We start from the raw sequence: 24,955 nt of genomic DNA, 5'->3' as shown, positions 1-24,955 counted from the left end.
TGGGGTGTAATAGTATATGTGCCACTATGGCTGGGGTGTAATAGTATATGTGCCACTATGGCTGGGGTGCAATAGTATATGTGCCACTATGGCTGGGGTGCAATAGTATATGTGCCTCTATGGCTGGGGTGTAATAGTATATGTGCCACTATGGCTGGGGTGCAATAGTATATGTGCCACTATCGCTGGAGTGTTATAGTATATGTGCCACTATGGCTGGGGTGCAATAGTATATGTGTCACTATGGCTGGGGTGTAATAGTATATGTGCCTCTATGGCTGGGGTGTAATAGTATATGTGCCACTATGGCTGGGGTGTAATAGTATATGTGCCACTATGGCTGGGGTGCAATAGTATATGTGCCACTATGGCTGGGGTGTAATAGTATATGTGCCACTATGGCGGGGGTGCAATAGTATATGTGCCTCTATGGCTGGGGTGTAATAGTATATGTGCCACTATGGCTGGGGTGCAATAGTATATGTGCCACTATGGCTGGGGTGCAATAGTATATGTGCCACTATGGCTGGGGTGCAATAGTATATGTGCCACTATGGCTGGGGTGTAATAGTATATGTGCCACTATGGCTGGGGTGTAATAGTATATGTGCCACTATGGCTGGGGTGTAATAGTATATGTGCCACTATGGCTGGGGTGTAATAGTATATGTACCACTATGGCTGGGGTGCAATAGTATATGTGCCTCTATGGCTGGGGTGCAATAGTATATGTGCCACTATGGCTGGGGTGCAATAGTATATGTGCCACTATGGCTGGGGTGTAATAGTATATGTTCCACTATGGCGGAGGTGTAATAGTATATGTTCCACTATGACTAGGGTATAATAGTATATGTGCCACTATGGCTGGGGTGCAATAGTATATGTGCCACTATGGCTGGGGTGCAATAGTATATGTGCCACTATGGCTGGGGTGTAATAGTATATGTGCCACTATGGCTGGGGTGTAATAGTATATGTGCCACTATGGCTGGGGTGTAATAGTATATGTACCACTATGGCTGGGGTGTAATAGTATATGTGCCACTATGGCGGGGGTGCAATAGTATATGTGCCATTATGGCGGGGGTGCAATAGTATATGTGCCACTATGGCTGGGGTGTAATAGTATATGTGCCACTATGGCTGGGGTGCAATAGTATATGTGCCACTATGGCGGGGGTGCAATAGTATATGTGCCACTATGGCGGGGGTGCAATAGTATATGTGCCACTATGGCTGGGGTGTAATAGTATATGTGCCACTATGGCTGGGGTGCAATAGTATATGTGCCACTATGGCTGGGGTGCAATAGTATATGTGCCACTATGGCTGGGGTGTAATAGTATATGTTCCACTATGGTGGGGGTGTAATAGTATATGTTCCACTATGACTAGGGTATAATAGTATATGTGCCACTATGGCTGGGGTGCAATAGTATATGTGCCACTATGGCTGGGGTGTAATAGTATATGTTCCACTATGGCGGAGGTGTAATAGTATATGTTCCACTATGACTAGGGTATAATAGTATATGTGCCACTATGGCTGGGGTGCAATAGTATATGTGCCACTATGGCTGGGGTGCAATAGTATATGTGCCACTATGGCTGGGGTGTAATAGTATATGTGCCACTATGGCTGGGGTGTAATAGTATATGTACCACTATGGCTGGGGTGTAATAGTATATGTGCCACTATGGCGGGGGTGCAATAGTATATGTGCCATTATGGCGGGGGTGCAATAGTATATGTGCCACTATGGCTGGGGTGTAATAGTATATGTGCCACTATGGCTGGGGTGCAATAGTATATGTGCCACTATGGCGGGGGTGCAATAGTATATGTGCCACTATGGCTGGGGTGTAATAGTATATGTGCCACTATGGCTGGGGTGCAATAGTATATGTGCCACTATGGCTGGGGTGCAATAGTATATGTGCCACTATGGCTGGGGTGTAATAGTATATGTTCCACTATGGTGGGGGTGTAATAGTATATGTTCCACTATGGCTGGAGTGTTATAGTATATGTGCCACTATGGCTGGGGTGTAATAGTATATGTGCCACTATGGCTGGGGTGTAATAGTATATGTGCCACTATGGCTGGGGTGTAATAGTATATGTGCCACTATGGCTGGGGTGCAATAGTATATGTGCCACTATGGCTGGGGTGCAATAGTATATGTGCCTCTATGGCTGGGGTGTAATAGTATATGTGCCACTATGGCTGGGGTGCAATAGTATATGTGCCACTATGGCTGGGGTGCAATAGTATATGTGCCACTATGGCTGGGGTGCAATAGTATATGTGCCACTATGGCTGGGGTGCAATAGTATATGTGCCTCTATGGTTGGGGTGTAATAGTATATGTACCACTATGGCTGGGGTGTAATAGTATATGTGCCACTATGGCGGGGGTGCAATAGTATATGTGCCATTATGGCGGGGGTGCAATAGTATATGTGCCACTATGGCTGGGGTGTAATAGTATATGTGCCACTATGGCTGGGGTGCAATAGTATATGTGCCACTATGGCGGGGGTGCAATAGTATATGTGCCACTATGGCGGGGGTGCAATAGTATATGTGCCACTATGGCTGGGGTGTAATAGTATATGTGCCACTATGGCTGGGGTGCAATAGTATATGTGCCACTATGGCTGGGGTGCAATAGTATATGTGCCACTATGGCTGGGGTGTAATAGTATATGTACCACTATGGCTGGAGTGTTATAGTATATGTGCCACTATGGCTGGGGTGTAATAGTATATGTGCCACTATGGCTGGGGTGTAATAGTATATGTGCCACTATGGCTGGGGTGTAATAGTATATGTGCCACTATGGCTGGGGTGCAATAGTATATGTGCCACTATGGCTGGGGTGCAATAGTATATGTGCCTCTATGGCTGGGGTGTAATAGTATATGTGCCACTATGGCTGGGGTGCAATAGTATATGTGCCACTATGGCTGGGGTGCAATAGTATATGTGCCACTATGGCTGGGGTGCAATAGTATATGTGCCACTATGGCTGGGGTGTAATAGTATATGTGCCACTATGGCTGGGGTGTAATAGTATATGTGCCACTATGGCTGGGGTGTAATAGTATATGTGCCACTATGGCTGGGGTGTAATAGTATATGTACCACTATGGCTGGGGTGCAATAGTATATGTGCCTCTATGGCTGGGGTGCAATAGTATATGTGCCACTATGGCTGGGGTGCAATAGTATATGTGCCACTATGGCTGGGGTGTAATAGTATATGTTCCACTATGGCGGAGGTGTAATAGTATATGTTCCACTATGACTAGGGTATAATAGTATATGTGCCACTATGGCTGGGGTGCAATAGTATATGTGCCACTATGGCTGGGGTGCAATAGTATATGTGCCACTATGGCTGGGGTGTAATAGTATATGTGCCACTATGGCTGGGGTGTAATAGTATATGTACCACTATGGCTGGGGTGTAATAGTATATGTGCCACTATGGCGGGGGTGCAATAGTATATGTGCCATTATGGCGGGGGTGCAATAGTATATGTGCCACTATGGCTGGGGTGTAATAGTATATGTGCCACTATGGCTGGGGTGCAATAGTATATGTGCCACTATGGCGGGGGTGCAATAGTATATGTGCCACTATGGCGGGGGTGCAATAGTATATGTGCCACTATGGCTGGGGTGTAATAGTATATGTGCCACTATGGCTGGGGTGCAATAGTATATGTGCCACTATGGCTGGGGTGCAATAGTATATGTGCCACTATGGCTGGGGTGTAATAGTATATGTTCCACTATGGTGGGGGTGTAATAGTATATGTTCCACTATGACTAGGGTATAATAGTATATGTGCCACTATGGCTGGGGTGCAATAGTATATGTGCCACTATGGCTGGGGTGTAATAGTATATGTTCCACTATGGCGGAGGTGTAATAGTATATGTTCCACTATGACTAGGGTATAATAGTATATGTGCCACTATGGCTGGGGTGCAATAGTATATGTGCCACTATGGCTGGGGTGCAATAGTATATGTGCCACTATGGCTGGGGTGTAATAGTATATGTGCCACTATGGCTGGGGTGTAATAGTATATGTACCACTATGGCTGGGGTGTAATAGTATATGTGCCACTATGGCGGGGGTGCAATAGTATATGTGCCATTATGGCGGGGGTGCAATAGTATATGTGCCACTATGGCTGGGGTGTAATAGTATATGTGCCACTATGGCTGGGGTGCAATAGTATATGTGCCACTATGGCGGGGGTGCAATAGTATATGTGCCACTATGGCGGGGGTGCAATAGTATATGTGCCACTATGGCTGGGGTGTAATAGTATATGTGCCACTATGGCTGGGGTGCAATAGTATATGTGCCACTATGGCTGGGGTGCAATAGTATATGTGCCACTATGGCTGGGGTGTAATAGTATATGTTCCACTATGGTGGGGGTGTAATAGTATATGTTCCACTATGACTAGGGTATAATAGTATATGTGCCACTATGGCTGGGGTGTAATAGTATATGTGCCACTATGGCGGGGGTGCAATAGTATATGTGCCACTATGGCTGGGGTGCAATAGTATATGTGCCACTATCGCTGGAGTGTAATAGTATATGTGCCACCATGGCTGAGGTGTAATAGTATATGTGCCACTATGGCTGGGGTGTAATAGTATATGTGCCACTATGGCTGGGGTGTAATAGTATATGTGCCATCATGGCTGGGGTGTAATAGTATATGTGCCACTATGGCGGGTGTGTAATAGTATATGTGCCACTATGGCGGGGGTGCAATAGTATATGTGCCACTATGGCTGGGGTGCAATAATATATGTGCCAATATGGCTGGGGTACATTAGTATATGTGCCACTATGGTTGGGGTGTGCCACTATGGCTAGAGTGCAATAGTATATGTGCCACTATGGCGGCGGTGTAATAGTATATGTACCACTCTGGCTGGAGTGCAATAGTATATGTGCCACTATGGCGGGGGTGTAATAGTATATGTGCCACTATGGCTGGGGTGTAATAGTATATGTGCCACTATGGCGGGGGGGTGTAATAGTATATGTGCCACTATGGATGGGGTATAATAGTATATGTGCCACTATGGCTGGGGAGCAATAGTATATGTGCCACTATGGCTGGGGTGCAATAGTATATGTGCCACTATGGCTGGGGTGTAATAGTATATGTGCCACTATGGCGGGGGTGCAATAGTATATGTGCCACTATGGCGGGGGTGCAATAGTATATGTGCCTCTATGGCTGGGGTGTAATAATATATGTGCCAATATGGCTAGGGTACATTAGTATATGTGCCACTATGGTTGGGGTGTGCCACTATGGCTAGAGTGCAATAGTATATGTACCACTATGGCTGGAGTGCAATAGTATATGTGCCACTATGGCTGGGGAGTAATAGTATATGTGTCACTATGGCTGGAGTGCAACAGTATATGTGCCACTATGGCGGGTGCGTAATAGTATATGTGCCACTATGGCTGGGGTGTAATAGTATATGTGCCACTATGGCTGGGGTGTAATAGTATATGTGCCTCTATGGCTGAGGTGTAATAGTATATGTGCCTCCATGGCTGGGGTGTAATAGTATATGTGCCACTATGGCTGGGGTGTAATAGTATATGTGCCTCTATGGCTGGGGTGTAATAGTATATGTGCCACTATGGCTGGGGTGTAATAGTATATGTGCCTCTATGGCTGGGGTGTAATAGTATATGTGCCACTATGGCTGAGGTGTAATAGTATATGTGCCTCTATGGCTGGGGTGTAATAGTATATGTGCCACCATGGCTGAGGTGTAATAGTATATGTGCCTCTATGGCGGGTGCGTAATAGTATATGTGCCACTATGGCGGGAGTGTAATAGTATATGTGCCACTATGGCTGGGGTGTAATAGTATATGTGCCACTATGGCTGGGGTGTAATAGTATATGTGCCACTATGGCTGGGGTGTAATAGTATATGTGCCACCATGGCTGAGGTGTAATAGTATATGTGCCTCTATGGCTGAGGTGTAATAGTATATGTGCCTCCATGGCTGGGGTGTAATAGTATATGTGCCACTATGGCTGAGGTGTAATAATATATGTGCCTCTATGGCGGAGGTGCAATAGTATATGTGCCACTATGTCTGGGGTGTAATAGTATATGTGCCACTATGGCTGAGGTGTAATAGTATATGTGCCTCTATGGCTGAGGTGTAATAGTATATGTGCCTCTATGGCTGGGGTGTAATAGTATATGTGCCTCTATGGCTGAGGTGTAATAGTATATGTGCCACTATGGCTGAGGTGTAATAGTATATGTGCCTCCATGGCTGGGGTGTAATAGTATATGTGCCTCTATGGCTGAGGTGTAATAGTATATGTGCCTCTATGGCGGGTGCGTAATAGTATATGTGCCACTATGGCTGGGGTGTAATAGTATATGTGCCACTATGGCTGAGGTGTAATAGTATATGTGCCTCTATGGCTGGGGTGTAATAGTATATGTGCCACTATGGCTGAGGTGTAATAGTATATGTGCCACTATGGCTGAGGTGTAATAGTATATGTGCCTCTATGGCTGGGGTGTAATAGTATATGTGCCACTATGGCTGAGGTGTAATAGTATATGTGCCTCTATGGCGGGTGCGTAATAGTATATGTGCCACTATGGCTGGGGTGTAATAGTATATGTGCCACTATGGCTGGGGTGTAATAGTATATGTGCCACTATGGCTGGGGTGTAATAGTATATGTGCCACTATGGCTGGGGTGCAATAGTATATGTGCCACTATGGTTGGGGTGTAATAGTATATGTGCCACTATGGCGGGTGCGTAATAGTATATGTGCCACTATGGCTGGGGTGTAATAGTATATGTGCCACTATGGCTGGGGTGTAATAGTATATGTGCCACTATGGCTGGAGTGCAACAGTATATGTGCCACTATGGCTGGAGTGCAATAGTATATGGGCCACTATGGTTGGGGTGTAATAGTATATGTGCCACTATGGCGGGTGTGTAATAGTATATGTGCCACTATGGCTGGGGTGTAATAGTATATGTGCCACTATGGCTGGGGTGTAATAGTATATGTGCCACTATGGCTGGGGTGTAATAGTATATGTGCCACTATGGCTGGGGTGCAATAGTATATGTGCCACTATGGTTGGGGTGTAATAGTATATGTGCCACTATGGCGGGTGCGTAATAGTATATGTGCCACTATGGCTGGGGTGTAATAGTATATGTGCCACTATGGCTGGGGTGTAATAGTATATGTTGCACTATGGCTGGAGTGCAATAGTATATGTGCCACTATGGCTGGAGTGCAATAGTATATGTGCCACTATGGTTGGGGTGTAATAGTATATGTGCCACTATGGCGGGTGTGTAATAGTATATGTGCCACTATGGCTGGGGTGTAATAGTATATGTGCCACTATGGCTGGGGTGTAATAGTATATGTGCCACTATGGCTGGGGTGTAATAGTATATGTGCCACTATGGCTGGGGTGCAATAGTATATGTGTCACTATGGCTGGGGTGTAATAGTATATGTGCCACTATGGCGGGAGTGTAATAGTATATGTACCACTATGGCTGGGGTGTAATAGTATATGTGCCACTATGACTGGGGAGTAATAGTATATGTGCCACTATGGCGGGAGTGTAATAGTATATGTACCACTATGGCGGGAGTGTAATAGTATATGTGCCACTATGGCTGGAGTGCAATAGTATATGTGCCACTATGGTTGGGGTGTAATAGTATATGTGCCACTATGGCGGGTGTGTAATAGTATATGTGCCACTATGGCTGGGGAGTAATAGTATATGTGCCACTATGGCTGGGGTGTAATAGTATATGTGCCACTATGGCTGGGGTGTAATAGTATATGTGCCACTATGGCTGGGGTGTAATAGTATATGTGCCACTATGGCGGGAGTGTAATAGTATATGTGCCACTATGGCTGGGGTGCAATAGTATATGTGTCACTATGGCTGGGGTGTAATAGTATATGTGCCACTATGGCGGGAGTGTAATAGTATATGTACCACTATGGCTGGGGTGTAATAGTATATGTGCCACTATGGCTGGGGAGTAATAGTATATGTGCCACTATGGCTGGGGTGTAATAGTATATGTGCCACTATGGCTGGGGTGTAATAGTATATGTGCCACTATGGCGGGAGTGTAATAGTATATGTACCACTATGGCGGGAGTGTAATAGTATATGTGCCACTATGGCTGGAGTGCAATAGTATATGTGCCACTATGGTTGGGGTGTAATAGTATATGTGCCACTATGGCGGGTGTGTAATAGTATATGTGCCACTATGGCTGGGGAGTAATAGTATATGTGCCACTATGGCTGGGGTGTAATAGTATATGTGCCACTATGGCTGGGGTGTAATAGTATATGAGCCACTATGGCTGGGGTGTAATAGTATATGTGCCACTATGGCTGGGGTGCAATAGTATATGTGCCACTATGGCGGGAGTGTAATAGTATATGTACCACTATGGCTGGGGTGTAATAGTATATGTGCCACTATGGCGGGAGTGTAATAGTATATGTACCACTATGGCTGGGGTGTAATAGTATATGTGCCACTATGGCTGGGGTATAATAGTATATGTGCCACTATGGCTGGGGTGCAATAGTATATGTGCCACTATGGTGGGGGTGCAATAGTATATGTGCCTCTATGGCTGGGGTGTAATAGTATATGTGCCTCTATGGCGGAGGTGTAATAGTATATGTGCCACTATGGCTGAGGTGTAATAATATATGTGCCTCTATGGCGGGTGCGTAATAGTATATGTGCCACTATGGCTGGGGTGTAATAGTATATGTGCCACTATGGCTGAGGTGTAATAGTATATGTGCCTCTATGGCTGGGGTGTAATAGTATATGTGCCACTATGGCTGAGGTGTAATAGTATATGTGCCACTATGGCTGAGGTGTAATAGTATATGTGCCTCTATGGCGGATGCGTAATAGTATATGTGCCACTATGGCTGGGGTGTAATAGTATATGTGCCTCTATGGCTGGGGTGTAATAGTATATGTGCCACTATGGCTGAGGTGTAATAGTATATGTGCCTCTATGGCTGGGGTGTAATAGTATATGTGCCACTATGGCTGAGGTGTAATAGTATATGTGCCTCTATGGCGGGTGCGTAATAGTATATGTGCCACTATGGCTGGGGTGTAATAGTATATGTGCCACTATGGCTGGGGTGTAATAGTATATGTGCCACTATGGCTGAGGTGTAATAGTATATGTGCCTCTATGGCTGGGGTGTAATAGTATATGTGCCACTATGGCTGAGGTGTAATAGTATATGTGCCTCTATGGCGGGTGCGTAATAGTATATGTGCCACTATGGCTGGGGTGTAATAGTATATGTGCCACTATGGCTGAGGTGTAATAGTATATGTGCCACTATGGCTGAGTTGTAATAGTATATGTGCCTCTATGGCTGGGGTGTAATAGTATATGTGCCACTATGGCTGAGGTGTAATAGTATATGTGCCTCTATGGCGGGTGCGTAATAGTATATGTGCCACTATGGCTGGGGTGTAATAGTATATGTGCCACTATGGCTGAGGTGTAATAGTATATGTGCCTCTATGGCTGGGGTGTAATAGTATATGTGCCACTATGGCTGAGGTGTAATAGTATATGTGCCACTATGGCGGGTGTGTAATAGTATATGTGCCACTATGGCGGGTGTGTAATAGTATATGTGCCACTATGGCTGAGGTGTAATAGTATATGTGCCACTATGGCTGGGGTGTAATAGTATATGTGCCACTATGGCTGAGGTGTAATAGTATATGTGCCACTATGGCGGGTGTGTAATAGTATATGTGCCACTATGGCGGGTGTGTAATAGTATATGTGCCACTATGGCTGAGGTGTAATAGTATATGTGCCACTATGGCTGAGGTGTAATAGTATATGTGCCTCTATGGCTGGGGTGTAATAGTATATGTGCAACTATGGCTGAGGTGTAATAGTATATGTGCCTCTATGGCGGGTGCGTAATAGTATATGTGCCACTATGGCTGGGGTGTAATAGTATATGTGCCACTATGGCTGAGGTGTAATAGTATATGTGCCACTATGGCTGAGTTGTAATAGTATATGTGCCTCTATGGCTGGGGTGTAATAGTATATGTGCCACTATGGCTGAGGTGTAATAGTATATGTGCCTCTATGGCGGGTGCGTAATAGTATATGTGCCACTATGGCTGGGGTGTAATAGTATATGTGCCACTATGGCGGGTGTGTAATAGTATATGTGCCACTATGGCTGAGGTGTAATAGTATATGTGCCACTATGGCTGGGGTGTAATAGTATATGTGCCACTATGGCTGAGGTGTAATAGTATATGTGCCACTATGGCGGGTGTGTAATAGTATATGTGCCACTATGGCGGGTGTGTAATAGTATATGTGCCACTATGGCTGAGGTATAATAGTATATGTGCCACTATGGCTGAGGTGTAATAGTATATGTGCCACTATGGCGGGTGTGTAATAGTATATGTGCCACTATGGCGGGTGTGTAATAGTATATGTGCCACTATGGCTGAGGTGTAATAGTATATGTGCCTCTATGGCTGGGGTGTAATAGTATATGTGCCACTATGGCTGGGGTGTAATAGTATATGTGCCACTATGGCTGAGGTGTAATAGTATATGTGCATCTATGGCGGGTGCGTAATAGTATATGTGCCACTATGGCTGGGGTGTAATAGTATATGTGCCACTATGGCTGGGATGTAATAGTATATGTGCCTCTATGGCGGGTGCGTAATAGTATATGTGCCACTATGGCTGGGGTGTAATAGTATATGTGCCACTATGGCTGAGGTGTAATAGTATATGTGCCTCTATGGCTGGGGTGTAATAGTATATGTGCCACTATGGCTGAGGTGTAATAGTATATGTGCCACTATAGCGGGTGTGTAATAGTATATGTGCCACTATGGCGGGTGTGTAATAGTATATGTGCCTCTATGGCTGGGGTGTAATAGTATATGTGCCACTATGGCTGAGGTGTAATAGTATATGTGCCACTATGGCGGGTGTGTAATAGTATATGTGCCACTATGGCTGAGGTGTAATAGTATATGTGCCTCTATGGCTGGGGTGTAATAGTATATGTGCCACTATGGCTGGGGTGTAATAGTATATGTGCCACTATGGCTGAGGTGTAATAGTATATGTGCATCTATGGCGGGTGCGTAATAGTATATGTGCCACTATGGCTGGGGTGTAATAGTATATGTGCCACTATGGCTGAGGTGTAATAGTATATGTGCCACTATGGCTGAGGTGTAATAGTATATGTGCCACTATGGCTGAGGTGTAATAGTATATGTGCCACTATGGCTGGGGTGTAATAGTATATGTGCCACTATGGCTGGGGTGTAATAGTATATGTGCCACTATGGCTGGGGTGTAATAGTATATGTGCCACTATGGCTGGGGTGTAATAGTATATGTGCCACTATGGCTGAGGTGTAATAGTATATGTGCCACTATGGCTGGGGTGTAATAGTATATGTGCCACTATGGCTGGGGTGTAATAGTATATGTGCCACTATGGCTGGGGTGTAATAGTATATGTGCCACTTTGGCTGGGGTGCAATAGTATATGTGCCACTATGGTTGGGGTGTAATAGTATATGTGCCACTATGGCGGGTGCGTAATAGTATATGTGCCACTATGGCTGGGGTGTAATAGTATATGTGCCACTATGGCTGGAGTGCAACAGTATATGTGCCACTATGGCTGGAGTGCAATAGTATATGGGCCACTATGGTTGGGGTGTAATAGTATATGTGCCACTATGGCGGGTGTGTAATAGTATATGTGCCACTATGGCTGGGGTGTAATAGTATATGTGCCACTATGGCTGGGGTGTAATAGTATATGTGCCACTATGGCTGGGGTGTAATAGTATATGTGCCACTATGGCTGGGGTGCAATAGTATATGTGCCACTATGGTTGGGGTGTAATAGTATATGTGCCACTATGGCGGGTGCGTAATAGTATATGTGCCACTATGGCTGGGGTGTAATAGTATATGTGCCACTATGGCTGGGGTGTAATAGTATATGTGCCACTATGGCTGGAGTGCAACAGTATATGTGCCACTATGGCTGGGGTGCAATAGTATATGTGCCACTATGGTTGGGGTGTAATAGTATATGTTCCACTATGGCGGGTGTGTAATAGTATATGTGCCACTATGGCGGGTGTGTAATAGTATATGTGCCACTATGGCGGGTGTGTAATAGTATATGTGCCACTATGGCAGGTGTGTAATAGTATATGTGCCACTATGGCGGGTGTGTAATAGTATATGTGCCACTATGGCGGGTGTGTAATAGTATATGTGCCACTATGGCGGGTGTGTAATAGTATATGTGCCACTATGGCGGGTGTGTAATAGTATATGTGCCACTATGGCGGGTGTGTAATAGTATATGTGCCACTATGGCGGGTGTGTAATAGTATATGTGCCACTATGGCGGGTGTGTAATAGTATATGTGCCACTATGGCTGGGGTGTAATAGTATATGTGCCACTATGGCTGGGGTGTAATAGTATATGTGCCACTATGGCTGGGGTGTAATAGTATATGTGCCACTATGGCTGGGGTGTAATAGTATATGTGCCACTATGGCGGGAGTGTAATAGTATATGTACCACTATGGCGGAAGTGTAATAGTATATGTGCCACTATGGCTGGAGTGCAATAGTATATGTGCCACTATGGTTGGGGTGTAATAGTATATGTGCCACTTTGGCGGGTGTGTAATAGTATATGTGCCACTATGGCTGGGGAGTAATAGTATATTTGCCACTATGGCTGGGGTGTAATAGTATATGTGCCACTATGGCTGGGGTGTAATAGTATATGTGCCACTATGGCGGGAGTGTAATAGTATATGTGCCACTATGGCTGGGGTGCAATAGTATATGTGTCACTATGGCTGGGGTGTAATAGTATATGTGCCACTATGGCTGGGGTGTAATAGTATATGTGCCACTATGGCTGGGGAGTAATAGTATATGTGCCACTATGGCTGGGGTGTAATAGTATATGTGCCACTATGGCTGGGGTGTAATAGTATATGTGCCACTATGGCGGGAGTGTAATAGTATATGTGCCACTATGGCTGGGGTGTAATAGTATATGTGCCACTATGGCTGGGGTGTAATAGTATATGTGCCACTATGGCGGGAGTGTAATAGTATATGTGCCACTATGGCTGGGGTGTAATAGTATATGTGCCACTATGGCTGGGGTGTAATAGTATATGTGCCACTATGGCGGGAGTGTAATAGTATATGTGCCACTATGGCTGGGGTGCAATAGTATATGTGCCACTATGGCGGGAGTGTAATAGTATATGTAGCACTATGGCTGGGGTGTAATAGTATATGTACCCCTATGGCTGGGGTGTAATAGTATATGTGCCACTATGGCTGGGGTGTAATAGTATATGTGCCACTATGGCGGGAGTGTAATAGTATATGTGTCACTATGGCTGGGGTGTAATAGTATATGTGCCACTATGGCGGGAGTGTAATAGTATATGTGCCACTATGGCTGGGGTGCAATAGTATATGTGTCACTATGGCTGGGGTGTAATAGTATATGTGCCACTATGGCTGGGGTGTAATAGTATATGTGCCACTATGGCTGGGGAGTAATAGTATATGTGCCACTATGGCTGGGGTGTAATAGTATATGTGCCACTATGGCTGGGGTGTAATAGTATATGTGCCACTATGGCTGGGGTGTAATAGTATATGTGCCACTATGGCGGGAGTGTAATAGTATATGTGCCACTATGGCTGGGGTGTAATAGTATATGTGCCACTATGGCTGGGGTGTAATAGTATATGTGCCACTATGGCGGGAGTGTAATAGTATATGTGCCACTATGGCTGGGGTGTAATAGTATATGTGCCACTATGGCTGGGGTGTAATAGTATATGTGCCACTATGGCGGGAGTGTAATAGTATATGTGCCACTATGGCTGGGGTGCAATAGTATATGTGCCACTATGGCGGGAGTGTAATAGTATATGTAGCACTATGGCTGGGGTGTAATAGTATATGTACCCCTATGGCTGGGGTGTAATAGTATATGTGCCACTATGGCTGGGGTGTAATAGTATATGTGCCACTATGGCGGGAGTGTAATAGTATATGTGTCACTATGGCTGGGGTGTAATAGTATATGTGCCACTATGGCGGGAGTGTAATAGTATATGTAGCACTATGGCTGGGGTGTAATAGTATATGTGCCACTATGGCTGGGGTGTAATAGTACATGTGCCACTATGGTTGGAGTGCAATAGTATATGTGCCACTATTGCTGGGGTGCAATAGTATATGTGCCACTATGGCTGGAGTGCAATAGTATCTGTGCCACTATGGCTGGGGTGCAATAGTATATGTACCACTATGGCTGCGGTGCAATAGTATATGTACTACTATGGCTGGGGTGTAATAGTATATGTGCCACCATGGCTGAGGTGTAATAGTATATGTACCACTATGGCTGGGGTGTAATAGTATATGTGCCTCTATGGCTGGAGTGCAATAGTATATGTGCCACCATGGCTGAGGTGTAATGGTATATGTACCACTATGGCTGGAGTGCAATAGTATATGTGCCACCATGGCTGAGGTGTAATAGTATATGTACCACTATGGCTGGAGTGCAATAGTATATGTACCACTATGGCTGGAGTGCAATAGTATATGTGCCACCATGGCTGGAGTGCAATAGTATATGTACCACTATGGCTGGAGTGCAATAGTATATATGCCACCATGGCTGAGGTGTAATAGTATATGTACCACTATGGCTGGAGTGCAATAGTATATGTGCCACTATGGCTGGGGTGTAATAGTATATGTACCCCTATGGCTGGGGTGCAATAGTATATGTACTACTATGGCTGGGGTGTAATAGTATATATATGTACCACTATGGCTGGGGTGTAATAGTATATGTACCCCTATGGCTGGGGTGCAATAGTATATGTGTCATTATCATTATGAATGGGGTGCAATACTATATGTGCCAGGAACTCTCCGAGCACATATATTAACTGAATCCATAATTCCCATATTGGCCAATATAAATCAAGCCTTCCAAATCTGGAATACAGCCCCAGACTGTGGTGCGGTTTCAGAGTGTATTTCCGGAGCGGCCTCGGTTTTCCGGTCTTCCTAAACTGAACACGGCTGTTGAGTTTACGTCATTAGGTCTACCGCCGGTCCGGAGATTGTGGTCTGTAAAACCCTCCTGTCTGAAACTGACCCTACAGAGGCACCCACTAAAAATATATTTAGTGGCATCTGTTAGACAAATACATCCAAGGTGTCCATCTGGAAAGCTCCTCGAAGGAGACGTCTCACGCGGTGCAGAAGCTGTGTGAAAGGGGCCTTATGGATATATATATATATTTATATGTGCTCTATCTACAGTGTGTCCACCCATATCCTGTCCACCACCATTAACTTGAGAACGGCGGCAGCTATAGTCATAGAAGTGTTGTCTAGGTATAGTAAGGTATCCATGCGCTACGCAATGAAACCACTTATAGCGCCACCTAGTGGAAAACAAAGTAATTAGCATTTTTATCTCAAAAACGGAACGAGATAGAGAAAAAAAGTGAATTACAAAGTTGTAGGGCATCATCAACTCAATACGAAGTGACACCTTGAATACAGAAATGCTTTGATTAGAACGTGTAAAATTCAAGATGGATTTACAGATGTTTTTTGGCTGATTCATCAAATGTACAAATGTACAAAAGCACAAATGTTCTCCCGTTCTTCCATGGAGTGTATGTCAAGGAAACTGTGTCATATTTTAGCAGAACATGCGACGTCTTAGGTTGGATAGATTAAAGACAAAAATAAGAACATTTTTCATTTTAGGTAAAACTTATGGACTGCATGTGCCATTTTGAGAAAATATCAGCGAACGTCATGAGACAAATAAAGGAAAAGTGACATAAAAAAAAAAGAAAGATTAAATGGGGCCATAGTGTCTACATTGGAGACTGTTCTGGTGCATACACTAAATGTACGGCAATGTCTTTTGATCCTTATTTTCTGGAAGGTGTGGAAGTCTCTAGAAGCATTAGCCCAGGATGATTGCAGCCCCTCCACCTCCATCTCTATATATATAATATCCATATTCTTGACATGAAAATGAATACTCTGGAGACGTCGTCTACGAATTGGCAGAAATTATTACTTCTCTGCTCAACAGAATTCTTTAATTACTAGTGTCAAATTTTGTGAAAATATGAAAATGAAATCCATTAAGGCAATTGTCTCCTTCACATTCACATCATGAACAAAACCCTGTTGTCAGCTAATAAATACATTTTTACCTCTCAGGCCAGTCGTGAATTGGCACGTGGGCACAGTGTGCCTGTAGGTGGCGCTAACGGCTATGTGGGCAGAAAAAAAATAGGAGTGTTTTATTAATTTACAAAATGCAAAGTGAATGAACAAAAGAGAAATATTAATCAAATTAATGTTTGGTGTGTCTACACTTCAAAACAGCGTCATTTCTTATCGGTACACGTTCATAAAGTGAGAGACTTTGTAGGAATATAATTAGGTGTACGAGTAACCAATTATACCAAGCAGCTGATAATGATCATTATTTTCATATATAGATTGAAACACGATCATTAACTGAAACAGAAACAGATGTGTAGGAGGCTTTAAAGTGTGTGAAAGGCAGACAAACTATGGTACAAAGGTGAGGTTGTAGAAGATAGTTTCTTTTCATAGGTCATACATTATGACGAGATTAGGCACAGAAACAAAGCACAAGGTAGTTATACTGCATCAGTAAGGTCTTTCCCTAGTCAAAGATTTTAAAGAAGATTGGGGTTTCAAGATGTGATGTTCAAGCACTTTTGAAGAAACAAGAAATGGTCAGCATTGAGGGTTATAGATAAAGTTGTCAACCAGAGGAGCAGTGCAGCAGATACACGACACTATGCTTACTTCATATCCAGCAGTCGCATCAGTTCAGAATTTGAAGCAACCAGTGGGACCACTCATTTACTGTTTGAAGAAGTCTAGCCAGGAGAGGTCTTCATGTCCAAAAACCATTCATATGCAAACAAGGTTAACTGGCAGGAGGTGCTCTGGACTGATGTGCCATAATGAGAAATATTTAGCTAAAAGAGAAAACAGATTGTTGCCCAAGGACTGAAGACAACAGTGAGGCATGGGGTAGGGTCCTTCGCGGCTCCATTTTAGAAAATGGAGTTCGGGATTTGGTCAGGATAAATGGGGTCATTAATGCTGAGAATTACAGGCAGATACTTATTCTTCATCTAATGCCACCAGGGAGGTGTCTTATTGGTTCCAAACTTATTCTGCAGTAGGATAACGACCCCAAATATACAGGCAATGTTATTAAGAACTAAAGAAGTAAAGAAGAACAAGGAGTCCTGGAAGAGATTATCCGGCTTCCACAGAGCTCTGGAAGTGATGATCCGGCCCCCACAGAGCCCTGAAAGTGATGATCCGGCCCCCACAGAGCCCTGAAAGTGATGAATCAGCCCCCACAGAGCCCTGAAAGTGATGAATCAGCCCCCACAGAGCCCTGAAAGTGACGAATCAGCCCCCACAGAGCCTGGAAGTGATGATCCAGCCCACACAGAGCCCTGGAAGGGATGATCTAGTCCCAGAAAGCCCTGAAAGTGATGATCTGGCCTTACAGATCCCTGGAAGGGATGATCTGGCCCTTACAGAGCCCTGGAAGTGATGATCCAGCCCAACAGAGCCCTGGAAGTGATGATCTGGCCCCCACAGAGCCCTAAAAGTGATGATCTGGCCCCCACAGAGCTCTGGAAGTGATGATCCGGCCCCACAGAGCCCTGAAAGTGATGAATCAGCCCCCACAGAGCCCTAGAAGTGATGATCTGGCCCCCACAGAGCTCTGGAAGTGATGATCCGGCCCCCACAGGGCCCTGAAAGTGACGAATCAGCCCCCACAGAGCCTGTAAGTGATGATCCGGCCACCACATAACCCTGGAAGGGATGATCTGGCACCCACAGAGCCCTGGAAGTGATAATCCAGCCCCACAGAGCCCTGGGAGTGATGATCCGGCATCACAGAGCCCTAGAAGTGATAATACGGCCCCCACAGAGCCCTGATCTCACATCATCCAGTCTGTCTGGGATCACATGAAGAGACAAAAGGATCCACACAAGTCTCATACTCAGACGATTGGTAGTTACTTCTCCAAGACGTTTTGAACAATCTCACTGCCGAGTTCCTTCAGAAACTGTTCATCATGTGTGTGTCGCCTCCGCATGTGTCAATGCTTCATTGATCGCCGGTCCTCTGCAGACTCCGCAGAGTATTGGTGTGCATTTACTTTCATTTGATGCTGAAGTGGTTAAGGACCTTTTTTTTTTTGGCTGAGATTACTCAAAGCCTTAATCACAGCTGCATCATCTTATTATCACTCCCTTCTGCTATATTTATCCACTCCTGGCTTTACTCCATGCCGGTGATAGGTCTTCTATACTGACCACTTTAAAGGAGCCTTTCTCTAGAGAAGCTGAGGTATTTGTCTCAGTTTCAGCTTTCCTGTTAAAGAAGCCAAGGAGTGCTTTTACTTGTGTTTTCCCCCACCAGTCTTATCTTCCTTGTGTTGTTTGATTGCAGTAACAAGACTAGTGTCTCCCTGGCCTACACACTAGTCAGGGTGAGGTCAGGGCCTAGGCATGTTACGGCACAAAGAGGGAAGGACCTGTCTAGGAACGTTAGGGAATGCAGGGATCAGACTCAGGTGAGTGTTCTCTCTCCCTATCACCAGAGCCTTCTGTTATACATCTTCCATAGTTTTCCCTTTGTATTGTGCCGCTCGCCATGTGACCTCTCGCACCCAATGTGACACCGTGTGCAAGTGTATTTTGCGAAATCATTAGTATGTAATGTAAACAATAAGCAATTTACTAATATCATGTGTAACCAATGATTGTAATCTTTTTCAGGGAGCTACATAGACGAACTTTCAGGAGCTCTGTATCAGTAAGTGTCTTTTACTTCATGTTGATTTAGCATGCCCTTATATCTTAATACTTGCACCGTCTAACAAGTCTCTGTTTAGTGCTGGTATAGTTATATACATATCACATACAGTAGATAACAAAAGTGAGTACACCCCTCACATTTTTGTAAATATATTATTATATTTTTTTCATGGGACAACGCTGAAGATCTGACACTTTGAGCCAATCTACAGTGTCAGTGTGCAGCTTGTATAACAGGTTAAATTTGGTGCCCTCTAAATATCTCATCACAGCCATTATTGTCAAAACCGCTGGCAATAAAAGTGAGTACACCTCTAAGTGAAAATGGCCAAATTGTGCCCAAAGTGTGAATATTTTGTGTGGCCACCATCATTTTTAAGCACGGCCTTAACTTTCTTGGGCATGGAGGTCACTGGAGCTTCACAGGAGCAGCTGGATCCTCTTCCATCCTCCTTGACGACATCACGGAGCTGGTGGATGTTAGAGACCTTGCGCTTCTCCACCTTCCGTTTCAGGAGGCACCACAGATGCTCCATAGGGTTTAGGTCTGGGGACGCTTGGCCAGTCCAGCGCCTTTACCCTCAGTGTCTTTAGCAAGGCAGTGGTCGTATTGGAGGGGTTTGGGGTCATTATTGGATCATGCTCTGCTTCAGGATGTCACAGTACATGTCAGTATTCATGGTTCCCTCAATTACCTGTAGCTTCCCACAGCTGGCAGCACTACCCAAACCATGACCCACCTACCACCATGCCTGACTGAAGGCACTTGTCTTTATTCTCCTCTCCTGGTTGCTGCCACACACACTTGACACTATCTGACATTAATAAGTTTATCTTGGTCTCATGAGACAACAGGGCATGGGTCCAGTAATCCATGTCCTTAGTCTGCTTGTCTTCAGAAAATTGTTTGTGGGCTTTCTTGTGCATCATTTTCAGAAAAGGTTTCCTTCCGGGATGAAACCCATGCAGAGCAATGTGATGCAGTATGTAGCATATAGTCTGAGCACTGACAGGTGGACCCCCCACCCCTGTAACCTCTGCAGTGTATGGTCTGAGCACTGACAGGCAGACTCCCCCACCCTTGTAACCTCTGCAGCAATGCTGGCAGCACTCATATGTCTGTTCTGGAAAGACGACCTTTGGACATGATGCTGAGTTCGTGCACTCAGCTTCTGTGTTCAGCCATGGCAAGGCTGTTCTGATTGGAACCTGTCTTGTTAAACCACTTTATGGTCTTGGCCACCATGCTGCCGCTCAGTATCAGGGTGGTGACAATCTTCTTATAGCCTCGGCCATCTTTATGTAGAGCAACAATTCTTTTTTTCAGATCCTCAAAGAATTTTTTACCATGAGGAGCCATGTTTAACATCCATTGATCAGTATAAGAGAGTGTGTGAGGGATAACACCACATGTAACACACCTGTTCCCCATTCACACCTGAGACCTTGTAACACTAATGAGTCACATGACACCGGGGACGGAAAATAGCTAATTGGGCACAATTTGGCCATTTTCACTTAGGGGTGTTCTCACTTTTGTTGCCAACAGTTTAGATATTAATGACTGTGTGTTGAGTTATTTAGAAGGCACCAAATTTACCCTGTTATACAAGCTGCACACTGACTACTGTACATTGTATCAAAATGTGTTGTCCCATGAAAAAATATGATAAAATATTTACAAAAATGTGAGGTATGTGCTTACTTTTGTTATCAATTGTATGTAAAGATCACTCCAGGCAAAGATTCTTGTGTTATAGGGATTGATCAGAACCTCAGGGGTGGAGCAGAACCTCAGGGGTGGAGCAGGACCTCAGGGGTGGAGCAGAACCTCAGGGGTGGAGCAGGACCTCAGGGGCGGAGAAGAACCTCAGGGGTGGAGCAGGACCTCAGGGGTGGAGCTTCACGCAGAGGGATTCTCTTTGATGTTTCAACCCTCAGGCCCTAAATTATAATATTAGCCAGTTTAAGCAGGAATTTTCCTTTATAAGCAGACTACGTGGATGTTAGCACTCCCTGACATGAATGATCCCTAAGTTTATGATTATCCACCTACAATAACCTACAAAAAATGCATTAAAATCCTCCAAGAGCCAAGTCACATGGATAACTAGTTGTACAGGCGAGTCCCCGGTGGTTTCTCCCTGCCCACTCTACTGGAATGACCTGTCAGTCATTGGCAGTGGGCAGGGACAACCTGCTGGAGAATGTCCTTTTCGACTAGTCAGCCGTGCGGCTTGTAAAGTACGTTTTTTTTTCTCTGAAATGCCACAGTATTTCAGAGCCAACGAAACATTGCTAAATTCATACCACCAGGGCCTGAAACATGCTGCCTATAGATGTATCCACGGTCAGATTACCTTTAACTCCTTAATGACCTTTGACGTACTTGTGTTAAGGGGGCCATGAATTTACAGTGATGCCATCTAGTTATACATCTACCTTAAGCCCGTCTGCATCCAAATCATATGAGTCATTTGTTAGTAGCATGCATACTATTCTTCCATACAGACCAGAGAAATGTACACGGATCTGTATAGAAAATATGACTGACTTTATTGCGGAAGTTGAGATACATTTAAAGGAATCAGTTGGCTAGGAGCCAAGAATACGTAACATGGCTCCTATGGGGTAAACCGTAAATAAGCTTATTCTGTGATATATGTATACTGTATACATGTTTCCTCATTTATATTAAGCTAAGTCAGCATGATTCACTTGTCACATGAAAGTCCCAGACTGTCTGGTGAGTCTTATGATGTCCGCTAGATGCAGATATAGGTGTCGTATACAGTTCAAACACTATCTTAAATCCTGTTTTTTGGATATCTTCAGATAATTCTTAATACTCATAACAGTTCATAATCATGTCTATAACACTTGTACAACAAAAATCGTGTCTGTGCCTTTGATGAGGCCACAAACACTGAGCCTGTGTTATTTCCCACACTTGATGACACGGATTTCTTACAGCCAATCCTGCTTAAACTGGTTAATATTATACTTTAGGGCCTGAGGGTTGAAACACCAGTGAGAATCCCTATGTATGAAGCTCCATCCCTGAGCTCCTGCTCCACCCCTGAGGTTCTGCTCCACCCCTGAGGTCTTGCTCCACCCCTGAGCTCCTGCTCCACCCCTGAGCTCCTGCTCCACCCCTGAGGTTCTGCTCCACCCCTGAGGTCTTGCTCCACCCCTGAGGTTCTGATCAATCCATATAACACAAGAATCTTTGCCTGGAGTGATCTTTACATACAATATATAACAAAAGTAAGGACACACCTCACATTTTTGGAAATATTTTATTAAAAGGATTGTTAAATTAACAGACGTGGGGGATCAAGATACATATCGCTGTCAATTTCTGACAGTGGAATTTAACACGCATCGGCAGGGGAGCGCGTTAATCTTCCTGACCATCAGGGCACCAATGGATTACCATGACAGCCGGGTATCTGCTAATGACCCCTGTACCTGTCATTATGATTTTCCTGTGAATGCCGGCCAGTGACTGGAGTTCATAGAAGATTCTGATTTCTGCTATACATAGCAGTGCTGATGCTCTGCTATATATAGTACAAACAATCACACAATAGCAGATTTGAGTTCCCTAAGAGGACTATTAAATACAATAAAATGTTAAAAAATGTTTTTAAAAATATGAAAAAAATAAAAAAACACAAGTTGAAATCACCCACCTTTTGCCTTATTAAAAATAAAACAATTAAAAATAATAAAAAAAATCACATATTTAGTATCGCTAAAAGTCTGATCTATGAAAATATAAAATAAATTAATCTGATCAGTAAACAGCATAATGGGAAAAAAACAATAAGACCACTTGAATTACGTTTTTTGGGCCAAGGAGTGATAGTTTGGTTACCTCTCTACTGTATACACAAGAGCGGTTGGCTCCTAAGTTTTTTAGGAGATAGTTGCTACCAGTGTCGGACTGGCTACTGGAGGAACCGCCAGTAATACCAGGCCTGGCTGCGGTTAACTGGGTTGAACTCCGGAGCTGTCACCTGAGCTCTAGAGTGCAGCTTGGACTGAACTCAGGTTTGCGGGACTGAACCGCGAGCGCCGAATGATTCCACGGTGATTGTGGTTGAGTTCATGTCACAGCTGCGAACAGGCCAGGCTGAATTCCGGAGCTCAGGTGAGTGCTTCGGAGTTCAGTCCAGCCTGTCCCCAGCTGTCATGAACTGAACCGCAAATGACGGGGAATCAGTCGACGCTCGCGGTTCAGTCCTGCAAACCCTGAGTTCAGTCCAGGCTGCACTCTGGAACTCAGGTGAGAGTTCCAGAGTTCAACCCAGGTAACCACAGCCAGGACTGGTGTTACTGGCGGTTCCTCCGGTAGCCAACCCAATTCTGGTTGCTACCACACTCCTTGGTAGTGACTTAATACCTGGAGAAAAAAACAATCGGCTGTAAGAAATCCGAAGTGATCGATCCTTCTATTTTCCGGCATCATCCATTGGGAGAGAGTCAGGAGGCCCCCAAACATATCATATGGTCTTGCTACCCCATGTTCATGGGGGTCTGAAGTAGATGTAGAAACTTGGCACTCAAGATAAATGTGAATAGTGGTCTTTTATTGAGAAGAACCTGTAGGACCAGCACAAGCACAGACGTTTCGGTCAAAGACCTTCATCAGTGTGCGTGCAGGGGGTCCTAAGAAGGTATAGCAACTTGGCAACTGGCGTAGTCAGGTATGACGCGGTGTCTTAAGACATTATACATGGTTGTGGTTCTTTTCATTGTCTTATTATGGTGTCTCTATTCCCGCAGGACTGTCGCCAACATATTCGAATAGAATAAAAGCTTCAACACACCATGGAATAGAAAGCTGAGCATTGGACTTCTCTCTACATTGGGTAACATTTCTATATCACAAGGACATTTGAAACCACGGTTAAAAGATGATGTAGTTGGTGGCAATCACCGGCATTCGGGATGGTCATGCCTAGGAGTCTTTGTGGGACTCTTCTGAATGCCAGGACGATGGCCAGTGAGCCACCCGCCAGCACCCTATTCCATTGCCCCTGTAATGATTTCTACCTCCTGAACACCATTCTGAGACACAGCCTTCAACATAATTCCTTCTGAGGAAGTCATAGAAGATGCCTTGTCCAAGAAGAAATCTTTCATAGAAGGCCGTCATAACGCAGACTATTTATTGATGCTGACTCTTCCAGGTCTCTTTCAAGGAGATGGGTCAAAATAAGGATAATTCACGTCAAAATTCGAGTAGTAGAACAAATATGTTACCTGCCGTGGGTCACACATTATCCCTCCTTTTCCTTTTTGGAAGAATGACAGATTAAGGAACATATATTTATTTATTTTATGTGAAGTGTTACAAGTCTCAAATCCAACAATAAATGTATTTCAGGTCTCTTAAGGAGCATTTCTCATTATTACAAGAAACGGCACAAGCCTATGTAATGACGTGCTGTCACACGGAGTTTTGCACAAAACACGCCGACTGTCATGGCGGCGTCAGGCTCTGTTCACATTGCAGATTCTGACACTTCGCTCAATGGTTTCTCTGATATCTCTGATCAACACAGGCAGTCCCGGGTGTCGATCTGCTGTCTGCTCATAGACAGGGTAGCAAGACTTAACCTCTGCTACCCTACTCATTAGGCTTTTTGATCACATGTTGTAAGGAAGCCAATCACATCTGCTCCCTTCCTATTTATGCTGGAGGAAATCTTCCACCCATGCCAACTATAGCTTATGCTGTGTTGGTCTGTGAGTTGTGGTGTTCCAGACTTGCTGGAGAA

At 44.5% G+C, this 24,955-nt stretch overlaps 1 protein-coding gene across 1 annotated transcript in view; it reads left to right on the top strand.

The window, feature by feature from the left end:
- LOC142257266 (uncharacterized) overlaps positions 1 to 24,570 on the top strand; it is a 56,584-nt gene extending 32,014 nt beyond the window's left edge. Inside the window, exons 5-6 of the mRNA XM_075329432.1 lie at positions 19,128 to 19,164; positions 23,958 to 24,570. Coding sequence (XP_075185547.1) covers positions 19,128 to 19,164; positions 23,958 to 23,982 — 62 coding nt within the window. The 3' untranslated portion in view covers positions 23,983 to 24,570. The remainder of the gene's footprint in view (positions 1 to 19,127; positions 19,165 to 23,957) is intronic.
- The last annotated feature ends 385 nt before the right edge of the window (positions 24,571 to 24,955 follow it).

Source organism: Anomaloglossus baeobatrachus, chromosome 11, assembly GCF_048569485.1.
Source record: "Anomaloglossus baeobatrachus isolate aAnoBae1 chromosome 11, aAnoBae1.hap1, whole genome shotgun sequence".
Taxonomy (NCBI): domain Eukaryota; kingdom Metazoa; phylum Chordata; class Amphibia; order Anura; family Aromobatidae; genus Anomaloglossus; species Anomaloglossus baeobatrachus.
The sequence above is the reverse complement of the archived record's forward strand: the minus strand, read 5'-3'. Positions and strand labels throughout refer to the sequence as shown.